The sequence below is a fragment of the Dromiciops gliroides genome, chromosome 3 (assembly GCF_019393635.1).
Source record: "Dromiciops gliroides isolate mDroGli1 chromosome 3, mDroGli1.pri, whole genome shotgun sequence".
NCBI lineage: Eukaryota > Metazoa > Chordata > Mammalia > Microbiotheria > Microbiotheriidae > Dromiciops > Dromiciops gliroides.
Genome location: NC_057863.1, coordinates 512,744,797 through 512,758,987, shown reverse-complemented (window position 1 = coordinate 512,758,987; position 14,191 = coordinate 512,744,797). Strand labels below are relative to the sequence as shown.

At 43.2% G+C, this 14,191-nt stretch overlaps 1 protein-coding gene across 1 annotated transcript in view; it reads right to left on the bottom strand.

Annotated features, from left to right (window-relative positions):
* Positions 1-10,471, bottom strand: part of AMOTL1 (angiomotin like 1) — a 167,850-nt gene extending 157,379 nt beyond the window's left edge. Inside the window, exon 1 of the mRNA XM_043994938.1 lies at positions 10,164-10,471. Within this exon, the coding sequence (XP_043850873.1) occupies positions 10,164-10,217 (54 nt within the window). The 5' untranslated portion in view covers positions 10,218-10,471. The remainder of the gene's footprint in view (positions 1-10,163) is intronic.
* Between the last annotated feature and the right edge of the window lie 3,720 nt (positions 10,472-14,191).

Below are 14,191 nucleotides of genomic sequence, written 5' to 3'. Positions count from 1 at the left end.
AGTTTGGGACCCAAGTTTCTTAGCTTCCAGCACAAGGTCCTTTCTACTATATCGAACAAATAAAAGTCTCTAAGGTGGGCTTTCAGGAGAAGAATGTGGATAAAAGCACTAAAGGTTGGACATAAAATCCAGGTACCTTGATTCTCCTGCTTTTATTAGCCCCCACTACCTCAGAATCCCCTTTGAAATCCTACCTAATGTGACATTCTGGCAGCTCTAAAATGTGGCTCCCTAAATACTAAGTCTGACCTGATGGTCACTTTTCAGCCTTCACTATGTCTGAATACCATAAGGTCCTAGTTCTAGGTGGAATAATACAGAGAATGCTGGATTTGGAATCAGAAGTTATTGTTGTTGTTTAGTCTTTTCAGTTGTGTCCAACTCTTCGTGACCCCATTTGGGGTTTTCTTGGCAGAGATATGGAGTGGTTTGCCATTTTCTTCTCCAATTCATTTTATGGATGAGAAACTGGGGCAAACAGGATTAAGCGACTTGCCCAAGTTCACACAGCTAGTAAGTCTCTGAGACTAGATTTGAACTTAGGAAGATGAATCTTCCTGGCTCCAGGCTCAGTACTTTATCCATGGCACCACCTACCGGCCCTGGTTCAAACACAGACCTTGATACTTCCTAGCAGTGTCATAACCTCCTCAGGCCCCAGTGTCTTCACTTGAAGAGGCTGACCTAGATCATCTCAAAGGTATTTTCCAGTTCTGAAAATCTATGGTCTTATGATCACAAGGTGATATATCAGTCATCCTGTTTACTTAGAACTTGGTTAATAAATCTGAAACTTTATCTGATAGTAGCCCCAATACTCATCCCCAAGAAGGCCCCATGTAGAGCAGAGAGGAGGATCTATCTGATCTATTGAAAAGTGAGGCCTGCCATCTAAAACAAAACTGTGCTGCTTTGAGAAAAATGAGGCTGGCTTCTCTCTCCAACAGCAGGAAACAGATGGGAGCCAGATCACATCTGCCTCAAGCTGCCAAAGAGGAAAAAAAAAGTTAGATGGAATTATATTTCTCGACTGAGAGTCCTTAAATTCATTGAATGTTTCTGCCAAACCACAGACCATTTTCTAAGTCTAACTTCCCTCCCCATGCAAATAGTTAAATACACATCAGGTGTCCCCAAGACCATACATCATTCAAAGGCAGCCCTCCTATAAAGGATGTTACTCAGTGAGTCATATCTCCCCAAAACAATAACAATTGTCTCACAACAAGAGCTTAAAGTGGGCAATGAACAATGAACCGGAATGATTTCCCCAGGGCTCCAGCCTGACAACACCCACCTGCCATTTTGGGGGGAAAGAAAATGAATCTGGATGCTAAAGGGGGGAAATATGAGAGGAAAAAAAGAAAACTAAAAGAGTAAAAATGGAGGGGGCAGAAGGTTATAAAAGATGCTCTAGAATTTTCCACATTACTAAAAAATGCTGCTAAAGCTGGAATTGAAAGCTCATCTAACCCAACTCCCTCACTCTGTGAAGCCTAGAGCAGTTATGTCTTGACCAAAGTTACAGATGGAGTTAATGACAAAACCAGAACAAGGACCAGGTTTCCTGCTTCTCAGTTCAGTGCTCTTTTCCACCTTAGTCAGTGCCTTGGTTCATAGTGAAGCCCCTTAAAAAGGAGAGCTTCTGCTCTCCCTTCCTCCCCCAAGCACTGCTCTGAAACCAGGCTTGTTGAATGACCAATCTTTTCTGTATCTATGACATGTGCCATAGAAATCAAGGGCCCAACTGTGCCAACGCACGCACAGTCAGTTGAAAAACAATAGAAGTCCCCTGTAACAAAGATATCCAGCGATTAACAAGCATTTGTTGAGCACTCACTATGTGCTCTGTGCAGAAGATGCAAAGTCAAGAGTGAAAACAGCCCCTGCCTACATGCTATAGGGGAGACATTTATTCATAGAGGAATGTAAAAAATCAATACCAGTTTTTTGGGCAGGAGAACCAGGAAAGAACTCGTGAAGAAAATGGCCTTAAATTGAGTCGAGGAGACTCAGAATTCAAAGATAGGAGGCGATGTATTATTTGAAGGAAAGCAGATACAAAAGCATTGAGCTCAGTGACTGTACTTTTTAGAGAGCAGTTAAAAGGAAGAACGCCAGTTTGATTGGACTCTAGAATATGTGAAGGGGAGTATTGTGTAATGAGGTTGGAAAGGTAAGATGGAAACATTTTAAAGAAAAACAACTTTGATAGACTTGAGAACTCTGATCAATGCAATGACTAACCACAATTCCAAAGAACCAATGATGAAACATTGCTGCCCACCTCCTGACAGAGATGATAGACTCATGACACAGAATAAGATATGTTTTTGTATATAATCAATAAGGCAATTTGTTTTGCATGTTTGTTATGATGGTTTTGTTTTCCTTTTTTTCCCTAGTCAGGAAGAAGTATAAGGGAAGAGGGAGAAGAATAGGATTCTCCCACCTCTAAAAAAAGAAAAGGAAGAAAAGCATAGAAGGAAAACAAGAGAGAATTATAGACAAGCAGGACAGCTTTGATGGTTACACTTTGTTGTTTGTCCTTCATTCTTGAAGAGGACCATGACATCAGGAGGTGATATGACTTGCAGTGAACTGGATTTAAGTGAGGGAGGGCTGTGAAAGGTCACCAACCTCACTCTTCCAGAGTCATCTGGGTCCAGTGGCAACATATACTTCAGGATAACTGGTGATGGCCCGGGATGTTTAAGGCAATTGGTGTTGTGTCTTGCCCAGTAACACAGCTACTAACTGAGGTGAGATTTGAACTCATGTCCTCTTGACCCCTATATTTAATACACTTAAAAAAGAAAAGTGGGGCAGCTAGGTGGCGCAGTGGATAGAGCACTGGCCCTGGAGTCAGGAGGACCTTAGTTCAAATCCGGCCTCAGACACTTAACACTTACTAGCTGTGTGACCCTGGGCAAGTCACTTAACCCCAATTGCCTCACTAAAAAAAAAGAAAGAAAAGTGACCTCTATGTAACAGAGATTTTCAGTTTCATGCACATTTGCTCTTATTTTATAATGTATATGGAGACGCTCATTTATTTTGTGTTTGTTAAGTTCAAAATAAAAATAAAATAAAATTAATTGTTAAAGGAAATAGGTTAAAGTCAGGCTGTGAAGGGGTTAAAATGCCACACATTTTTTGATCCTAGAGGTAATAAGGAGTCACTGGAGTTTACTAATTAAGGAAGTAAAAACAATCTTTCCCAAAGACACCAAAGTAGGCCAGCACACCGATAGCAGGATTTTCTGATCTCCATAAGAGGAATGAATGCTCAAGATCAATTCCAATGAATCGATCCAGTCAAACACTTGTTAAGGATCTCTTGTGGAAGGTGCTGAGGAATCAAAACCAAAGAATAAAACCATCCTTACCTCAATGAACTTATATTCTAATGAAGAAGACAAGTATGTTAATAGGTTTATACAGAATAAATAGAATTCAAAATAGTTCAATATAAGGTGACTTTTGAGAGGCAAGACACCAGCAGTTGGGGAGCTTGGGTAAGTCTTCATGGAGGTGAAATCATAAATCCATGAACTCTTGAATAGTCCAAATCGAAAGGGGGGGAATACAATTTTTTTTTTAAAACTGCAATTCCACCTGTGATCTGAAAGGTCCTAAGACCTTTGGCAAATTCCTGCAGTACCTCACTCTTACCTATGGTTCTCAAAGGCTTAGCCAGGTCCTATCCAGCTACAAAATCTTCTCGTGCAAGCCTACTAACTCAGCCTACTTTTTGAGAACCAACCTCACAAAGTTTCAAGAGTTTCATCACCAAGAACCTGACCATGGAGGGCCATACATCTTTCTGTCTCAACAACTCACAAGGGCTAGAGTGCTGTAACCTTCAAATGCAAAAGGTACCCCCAACTAATGAAAACATAGATCCTAGAAGTGATATCCCAAATGTAAGGGTTTTTTTTTTTAAAGATATGGCAAAAACTGCAAAACTGGAGTTCTGTTATTGTTCATTTTCCAAAAAAGGGAGGGGGACATTATATAAAGAAAGGGGAAGGGAACAAATCTAACTCGTGGAATTAGACTTATAGGAGACCTTAGAGGCCATCACATCAAGTACAACTCCTTCCTTTTAAAGAGGAGAAAACTGAAGCACCAAATAACCAGGGTCATACAATTGATAAATGTTTGAGGCAAAATATGAATCGGTTCTGACTACAAGTCTACTGCCCTGTTTCTTCCTGTTGTTGTTTGTCCTATGTTCTTGAAGAGGACCATAACAACAGGATGATGTCATCACTTGCACTGAACTGGATTTAAGTGAGGGAGGGCTGTGCAAGTCACCAACCTCACTCTCTCCTCCACAGCCATCTGGGTCCAGTGCCAAGATATACATCAGGATGACTGGATGTTTAAGACAATTGGCATTAAGTGACTTGCCCAGAGTCACACAGCTAGTAAGTGTCTGAGGTGAGATTTGAACTGAGGTCATCCTGATTCCAGGATCGGTGCTTTATCCACTGTGACACCTAACTGCTCTGGCTTTTTCCTGTTCCTATAAGGGATGTATTTCCCAACTCCTCTCTTGTAGCCACAAAAGAGAAAGAACAAAAAAGTGAAAAATCTGAGATCCCCTGAAAGGACTGTCCAGAGAGAATCTTAAATTAATCTGCACTAATATTATAGTGAAGTGCATTGCACTTCTCAGGCAAGCAAGTCAAAGTTACCTTCCTTATTTACAAAGGTGGAGGACTGTGACAGTGAACTGTTACATACGCTATCAGATTCAGTTGACATTTATTAGGATTTGGTCCCAGGTTTTCTGTTTCTGCATCCAGCATTCCTTCTGCCACACTACATTGCCAGCTTCAATCTACCTTTTAGAAATTTATAACTAAAAGGGCGGCTAGGTGGCGCAGTGGATAAAGCACTGGCCTTGGATTCAGGAGGACCTGAGTTCAAATCCAGCCTCAGACACTTGACACTTACTAGCTGTGTGACCCTGGGCAAGTCACTTAACCCTCATTGCCTGTATACACATACACACACACACACACACACACACACACACACACACACACAAACAATAAATCATAGAAAGGAACAAGCGTTTGAGATTGAAAGTCATAAGATAATATGTGTAAAGCACATTGAAAATCTTAATGTGCTATAGAAATGCCATCTGCTATTACAAACCAGTCTTCATAGATTGGGTTTAAGAAAATACCAAAAAAAAAAAAAGAAGAAGAAAAGAAAATACCAACTTAGAAAAATCCTGCTAGTTTATAGATTTTATTTTTACTAGCCTTCCTCATGCTTATGCAGTTAAGGACAATTACCACCACTAGTCCAGAAAAGTACAGTACTACTATTTATAGACTGTACTTTCCAAGACCATTAACACTGTTATCTGCCCTGAGCCTAATTTCTTTCCATTCATTCTGATTTCCCTCAAGCCTGTAGGGACTAGCTGCTTCATGGTTGGGGCAGAGATCACAAAGAATGAGCCCAAGGATATGAAGCCTTTGGTTTAATTGGCCAAGGGCAGACATTCCCTAAGTAGAATGCCTTCCCCTATAAAATCACTCACATTTTTGCATTCATGAGCTCTTCTTAACTACAGTATTTTCAAATCTCATTTAAACTGAAAATCCTCCATTAACTTTCATGAAAAGATGTATTTTAAATGATGTTTGATCTTCACATGTCCTATGGAACATTAGTATTCTGCTCTTCCAAGTGCAATACAGAATCTTAAATACCAAGATTTCTTTGAACCAAAAAAGGAGGGATACAAATCCATGCTTTTCACAATGAATTTCTAATGAAATTTACTAAACAAAAACAAAAATATATTCAAAATCCAGAAGACTGAAAACAGAACACTGACTTGTCTTACCTAAGGCCTAAAAATCAATTCTCACAATTTTCATTGTTTAAACTACTGAGCTACTATCTTGGTCCTACAAAACAAACAGGTGATAAATTGCACCTCCCTTCTATTTGGAAGAGAAGCCATTGGGCATGTATAATACTGCTCAGGCTATCAGACATTCCCTTGAGTCAGCTGCTTTTTTCTTTGGTCCCATGGGAACTTGGGATGGGGGGAGGAGCAGGTGATGACAATGTCTGGAAACAACTGATAAGCGGAAAAAGAAATCAGTAAAACAGTTTAAAACATAAATGCGTGATCTTCATCTGGATCTTTAAGAATTTTGAGAATTGATCATTTGCCATTAATAATAATAATTATTATTGCTCATACTTATAAAAGGGTTTCCATAGATCACTCATTCACAACATGAAACCCTATGAAGGCAGTAGCAAAAGTATTATTATCCCTGTTCTAAAGATGGAGAAACTATGGCTTCAAAAGAGTAAGTACTTTGCCTAAGGTGGAATAGCTAAGAAGGTAAAGAGGCAAAGCTCCAAATTTATTGTTCTCTGGACAGTAGATGAAAAGCTACCATAAGTGTATTCAAATGGTATTCATATACCTATAACATGTATGCATATTACCATACAGTAAGGACAGTTATAGACATTCTCAAAACTTTCCATTAAAGATGTCTTAATGATATACAAGCCCTATACAGGAATTCTGTACAAGTGGTGTTCCAGAAAATTATGGGGCACATCAAAATGTGTGTGAAGGTGAGGACTACCCTCCAGTAGGGGTTTCAATGTCTACATATGGGGCAACCCCCCAAATCCCCCAGTACACTTAGAATCTTCATTGCTCATACACATAGAGTAGTGCTGAGTGCCCAATTTTTCTTTCTCCTTGGATCTCAGAAACATATCCTCATTAACCTAGATAAGTAGAGGTACTGAGGGCAGGGGACCAGTAAGGAAGACACCCAAAAATCTCTGCTCATTTGATAAGGTTCCACAGGCCACAGTTTGGAGAAGTAGAAGCCAGCTGATTATTCAACATTTATCAAGCATTCATTTGTTGCCTTCTGGAGGAGAATTGCTGGAGCATAGCTATTAATATCACTTTAATATGGTTTCATTCATAAATGTTTACTGTGGCTAAAGAGTGAGCAGTTTGTTAACATGTTGCTCCCATGGGTGGTCCACATCATGCACAAGTTATCTTCTTTAATACGTATGTGCCAGGCACACAATAAATTTTTTAAAAATGTTTTAGTCTATCTTCCTGTCTATCTATGTGGCACTTTTGAGCTTTTGCCTAGAAACTCCAGGAAGTTTGTAGTCATGATAAAAACTCACTTATTTTCTTAACATCTCCATTAGTGAGGTAAAGGACAGTTAGAAATATTCTGTCTAAAGACTACAGCAACAGAAACAAATAACAAAAGACAAAGTAGTCTGCCTAAAGTAAAAACAAAAACAAAAACAAAACCAAAACAAAACAAACCACAGTTTGGAGCTGGAAGAGATCTTAGGAATTATGTAGTCCAGCCCTTCCATTTTCCAGATGAGGAAACTAAAGGCTAAAGGGTATATTATTTGCCAAAAGTCACACAGGTAGTAATTAGTAGTGTAATTCAAACCCAAGTGCTCAGACTCCAAAGCCAGGGCTCTTCAAAGAAGTTAGGGGATACAATGAATAGAGTGCTGGGCCTGGAGTCAGGAAGACTGGGGTTCAAATGTGACCCCAGGTACTGACCGGCTATATGACCCTGTTTGCCTCAGTTTCCCCAACTGTAAAATAGAGATAACAACCCTCCCAGGGTTGCTATGAGTATCAAATGAGATAATGTTTGTAAAACAGCACACTGACAGGACACATAGTAGACATTATATAATTGCTAGCTACATACATATACATATATATATATTTAATTTCCAAAGCAGCACTTGTTTAGGGACTGCCTGATTTTTTTTTTTTTTAGTGAGGCAATTGGGACCAAGTGACTTGCCCAGGGTCACAGAGCTAGTAAGTGTTAAGTGTCTGAAGCCGGATTTGAACTCAGGTACTCCTGACTCCAGGGCCGGTGCTCTATCCACTGTGCCACCTAGCTGCCCCATAAATTGCAACAATTCTTTTGGGGGGGGCAATGAGGGTTATGTGACTTGCCCAAGGTCACACAGCTGGTGTCAAGTGTCTGAGGCTGTATTTGAACTCAGGTCCTCCTGAATCCAAGGCTGGGGGACTGCATTATTTTTAATGATTCCCATAGTATAGGGCAAAGGGCCTTGAATTTGGGAGTCAGAGGATCAAATTTCAACTCTACTACTTACTACCTCTGTAATCTGGGCAAATCTATAAACATAAAAGTAAGTGAGCCACTCATGCAGTAGGAACAGGATAACAGAGACCATCTTGAGTGTTGCACCAGCATCCACAGAAGTTAGCAAGTCCCACAGGCAGACCTCCAGCACACTGGGTAGATTCTCTACAGATGATTTACAAAAAGACAGGGACCACAATAGCACAGAAGGAACAGTATGAGGGGAGGGGAAGGATAGAGGTTTGACTAGATGACATCGGAGGTCCTTTCCAACCCTATGATTCTGTGATTACATTCTTTGGGTCTCAGTTTCCTTAAAATGAGGAAATAAAACTATATATCTCTGTGATACCTTCAGGCTCCAGTTCCTAAGGCATAGCAGAACTAGAACCAAAGTCCTTGGACCTTCATGAACTCTGGATTTTCTAAAGTGTTCCCTCGGGGACACGAAATGGGGTTGGTGTGGGAGGGCAGGTAGAGGAGGTAGTATGAGAAATTTTGGTAGAAAACAAAAATGGGAAGGAGGCCCAAGCATAGTTTGGATGCTCAGGAAAAGGTCTTTAGGCAAGTAGGGTATGGTAAATTCTTTGTCAGGAGGAGAGAGAGAGAGAAACACCGAAGAATTTACTCATACTGGCTGGAGTACTAGAGGCATAAGTAGTACTCTGCCTAATTTATCCAACTACACTGCTTCATTATCAAGCACAACTTAGTTACAGGCACATAAGGGGGAGGGTGCGGGAGGAGGAGATGCAACAGAGGGGTTCGGGCATTAACACATCTCTAATGGTATCCCAACTGCCCGGCGGCTGTCAGAGAGGGATGTGCTCTTCCCTGCCCTGTCACAAATGTCATATTCCAAGAAAAGCCAGTTCCACTTAGAAAGTAAAATTCCTCCACATTAGACCTCTCCTCCTTCCCCCCGATTATTTTAAAGCTACTAACATGCTGCGGCAGGGCTTTATCTAACTCTCCTGTTTCTGAACCCTAGGCTGTATGGGGAGAACAAAGAAGGCGCTCGGGCGATCTCCGCCTTGGGGTCCAGGGTAGGTTCCCTGCAGTCCCGGGCGGCGTCGCCCGACGCATCCCATCGGAGCGAACGGGCGCAATTCCGTGCTCCTCCCAAACAAGAAGGGTCCTGAGTACCCGAGCTCTCTGCCCCTCGGGCTGGGTGGAGCTGGGGGTAGCTCTGTGTGTGTGTGTGTGTGTGTGCGCGCAGAAGTGCCTTTGTCCTTAGCAGCGGGCACCCCCCTCCCGGACATCCCCTCTGAGCTTCTCTCTCCGCCAGCGTCCCTTCCACTCCTCCCTCACCCCAGTCCCCCACCCCCACCCCATTCCCATCTAAAAGCAATTTTCCGAGAAAACTCTACTCGGCCCCTGCCTTCGCTGCCTCAGCTAGATAGCCTGCCCCCCACAAAAAACTACAACCATATGGCAGTACCTCCCTGGGAAAGCCAAGCTCCCCTCCCTGCTACCCCTCCTCGCAGAGCGTTCGGTGCCCGCCTTCGTCCTGGGGGCGGACCGCAAGAACCGCCACCGCGCACCAGTTCAGTCGCGACACTTTTTGTTTCTAAAAGCGGGGAGCGGGGATCCGGGGAGGGGGGAGCTTCAGGAGGGCGTCCCCCTCCTCTCGTAAGGGGGTGGGGGTGCACAGGCACAGAGAGTCACCTCCTCTTTTTCTCCCCACCGTGCTCTTTTTCTTTTAAAAACTCCGGTGCAAGAGAACGAGAAGTTGTAGTCCGGACTACAGCTCCAATTCCTCCCCGGCCCTGTTGCCTGACCAGCGGTCAAGCTCAGTCCCTGCTCCTCGAGCTCAGGCCAGACTGGCTGGCCGCAACCTCCCACGCCCCCCGCTCCGAATCAGCCCTAGGAAGGCAAGGGAAGGAAGCGGGGGACGGGCTGGATCGGCGGGCTGCGAGGCAGGCACGGAGCCGCCTCCCCTCTCCACCCGGAGCCCGAGCCCAAAGCGAGCTGGAGACGCTCTTTACCTCTCACTCCACCAGGCTCGGGAGTTCCCAGGAGAAACTTTGCCATCCACATGAGGCCACCATGGTTAGTTCACTTCCCGGGGCTGGGAAAAGCAGCGGCGGCCGCTGGGCATCATGCTGGACATGATGTGTGCGAGACGGGAAGAGAAGCGGAGGGGAGAGCGGGGATCGGCGACCCAACAATCAGCCCCATTCACACAGGAATGAGAGGAATGTCAGGCCTTTACCTACTGCCCAAATCATAGCAACCTCTGCTGGGTCCTAGTGGTGCACCATGTATTCGCCGCCACTCCAGTCCCCAGCGGCCCCGGCCGAGTAACAGGGGGAGGGGGCAGGAACTGGAATCCGTCAGTGTAACCCTACACTTTCAAACCCACCCCTACCACCCCAAGCACGGCTGCAGGGCCCTAATGCCCGCCTAGTCCCAAAAACCTTTCACCTCCTCCAGCATCCGCGGAGACTTGACGGGTGAACTTGACTGACACCCGAACTCCTCGGTCCCTAGTTCATGTGTAGTGTGGGGTCCGAGACGTGCCTGAGTGGGGACAGCTAATCCTTTGGTGCCTCTCGGTAGGAAGCAGGACTCGATTGTTTTATTTGGAGTCCTTGCATAATTACGGACTCTGGATTTTCTCTTTTCCTACCTTCTCCACTCCCTCCCCCATCCTCCCAACTCAACGGGGCCAAATCGAAGCAAAGGAACAGAAATCGAGATTAGGAATTGTCCCTGGTGTCCAGGTGGGGTTCTGCCTAGGGTTTTGTTTTGGAAAAACAAAACAAAAATCCTTCCAGGTTAAAAGGTTCTGATGTTATGAATTCTATTGTATTTTTGTCTTTGTATTTACCCTCAGGATCTCCCCCCACCCCTCCCCGCCCCCGTCACATGTGGTTAGACTTCAAGCATCGACGTGCCCTCCTGCCAACAAACAGTAGAGCTGAAATAAAATAGTCTCGGGATGCTTAGATGGGAGACATAGAAGCAATACAAGGTGCCAATCAGCCACCAAAAAATCATTGGCCTGAGAAGGGGCAAAGCAAATGACTCGAGAAAAAGCTTCTGATTCAACTTGGGTTTCTTTGAAAAAACTAACCAATTATCACCCTTTCCTCAAAGATGTAAAGGGAGAGGAGGGGGGAAGGGGGAGGGGCCCGCAGGTTGGAAGCAGCACTCCAGTGCCTAAGCATTCCCTGGCCCAAAAAGACTCTCCAGATACTTAGAGGAAAGTGTTGGCTACAAGGATGACTCAGAGCTACAGGAAACGGGGAACGAGGAAAGGTAGGAAATACCAAGAGGCTGCCTCTCCTCTTTCCCATCTGTTCTTTTCCTTCCCCATATTATAACACTAGTCCAGGCCCACATCCTCTTCTGCCTGGATTAATGCAGTTCTGTCCTAATTGGTCTTTTTTTCACCAGCTTCTACTTTTCACATTCCCAAAAGCCAGGGGACACGGGGCTCAAATGAATCATCCTACAACACAACTTTCATCATGTTATTCCTTGCCTCAAAAAAAAAATCAGTGCATTGAAATCACGGAATAAAATACAAACTTTGGGATTTGTTCATTCATTCATTCATACTTTCATTCATTAAAAAAAATCAATTGAATATCTTTGAGAGAAGACTGTGGGGCAATATGTACTGGATGGAGGGGCTGAGCTTAGAGGCAGGGAGACCCACATCCAAGTTTTGCCTCTGATCCATACTAACTGACCCTCTTAATCACTTAATGTCTTGTTCAATAGCCTACCCAACTCTTGGATCTGCCTTAGCATAGTAAGTTTCCAATGTAGCAATTTTCTACAATAATGAAATTGAACAGGTAGGCACAGATTCTCCCCAAAAAAATTGCTCACGGGCAGCTAGGTGGTGTAGTGGATAGAGCACCGGCCCTGGAGTCAGAAGTACCTGAGTTCAAATCTAGCCTCAGACACTTAACACTTACTAGCTGTGTGAACCTGGGCAAGTCACTTAACCCCAATTGCCTCACTAAAAAAAAAAAATAATAATAATAAAATCGCTCACTCTCTCATACATACCCCATATTAAATCTGTTGCCAAGGCCTGTCAGATTTTGCTTTTGTAATATCTCCTGAAGATACCCTACTCTTCTCTGACACTGCCACCAGCCTGATACAAGCCTTTATCATCTCACCCCTGGACTCCTGCAATAGCCTTCTGGTAGCTTCCTGCCACTCTATTCCATCCTCCAGTAGGCTGTTAAAGTAATCTTCTAAAAACAGGACTAACCTTGTCACTCTCCTACTCAATAAACTCCAGTGACTCCCTGTCACCTACAGAAGAAAATATAAAATCCTGTTTGGTGATCAAAGCCCTTCAAAGTCTGGTGTCCTAACTTTTCAGTATTCTTGCACCTTACTTACTCCCTCCATATCTTTGCTATTTTGCTTGGTTAGTTGGTTTTTCAAATTTTATTTTAGTGCCAGATCTGTGATGTCATTGGTATGGGACATCAATCTATAGACACTGTTCTTTGAACAAGACAATCCATTTTTCCAGCTGTCCCCTTATGACTGAAATGTTTTCCCTCTTCATTTTTACCTCCTGCCTTCTCTGCCTTCCTTCAAATCCTGGATGAAACCCCACCTTTTATAGAAAGCCTTTCCCAATCCCTTAATTCTAGGGCCTTTCCTCTGCTGATTATTTCCAATTTATACCGTATAATAATTTGTTTGTACATAGTTGTTTGCATGTTATTTCCCCCAGTAGACTGTGAGCTCCTTGAAGGCAGGGACCATCTTTTGATTCTCTTTGTTTTCCCTGTATTTAGCATAGTGCCTGAGAGGTGGGAGATAGGTAAACAATTAAGAAGTGTTTATGGACTGACTGAAAAAATGAACTAGATACTGAGTGAAATAGAAAAAAATAAAATATGATTCCTTCCTTCCAGAAGATTACCTATGCAAGAGCTTCTAGTTGTAGAGACAAGATATACACATACTGAAACAGTTAAGTAGCAACAGTATATGCTAAGTGCCAAGAGTTAAGAAGGACCTTCTAGATGAAAGATTGAAGGAGAGGAATAGCAGAAAAGTAGGAGGTAGCATTTGAGCCAAGCCCTGAAGAATGAGAAAGAGACAGAGAAACAGAGAGAGAGAACGCCATATGAGCATATATATGCTCAAAATGTACAAGTCCAAATAAGCATGGCTTGATATGTTTGGGAGAAAGTACCTGGAGTGGATCATCTATGTTAGGAAGCAAGTAGGTAGGTTTGCATAGATTTTTTTTTTTTTAGTGAGGCAATTGGGGTTAAGTGACTTGCCCAAGGTCACACAGCTAGTAAGTGTTAAGTGTCTGAGGCTGGATCTGAACTCAAGTACTCCCAACTCCAGGGCCGGCACTCCATCCACTGCGCCACCTACCTGCCCCCTTGCATAGATTTTTTAAATGGGCTCACAGAATTAGAGGATAGAGGGAGGAAAGGGACCATAGTGACAATCTAATTCAATCCCCTCTTTTTACAGATGAAGAAACTGTGGCCCAGTTGCAAAGTGAAGTTACATAGAAAGTTAGCTGGCTAAGCTAGAACAAAAACTCCGTATGCCCTATCAAGTGGCACTCTGTCACTGCTTAATTAATTGATATTTAATTATTAATTAATTAATTAGCAACCCAAACTCAGGTGAACAGTTCTGGTCATTACTGTATTGTTTCCCAAAGTCATTGCTATGTCAGCCTATATTTTCTGCCTTTTGTGAGGGCTATCAAGTACATTGTATCCAGACTCTGCTTTGTTCCCCTCATTTCCTTTGCCTGACAAATCCTCTCTCCATTCCCCTTTTCACCTGTTAAATTCTTGAAGATATTTTGAAGTACCGCTCAAATCTAACCCCTCTCCAATGAAGTCTTCCCTGCCCAAGTTTTCCCTGGTCAATCCAGCCCCCACTAGCCTGAACATCTGATCTGGCCACTGAGAATGTGTCTCCCCAGAAAAGGAGCACTTAGATTTTATTTTATATCCAGTTCCTTTGTTTCACATTTGTTAGACCCTAGTTAGACCCCA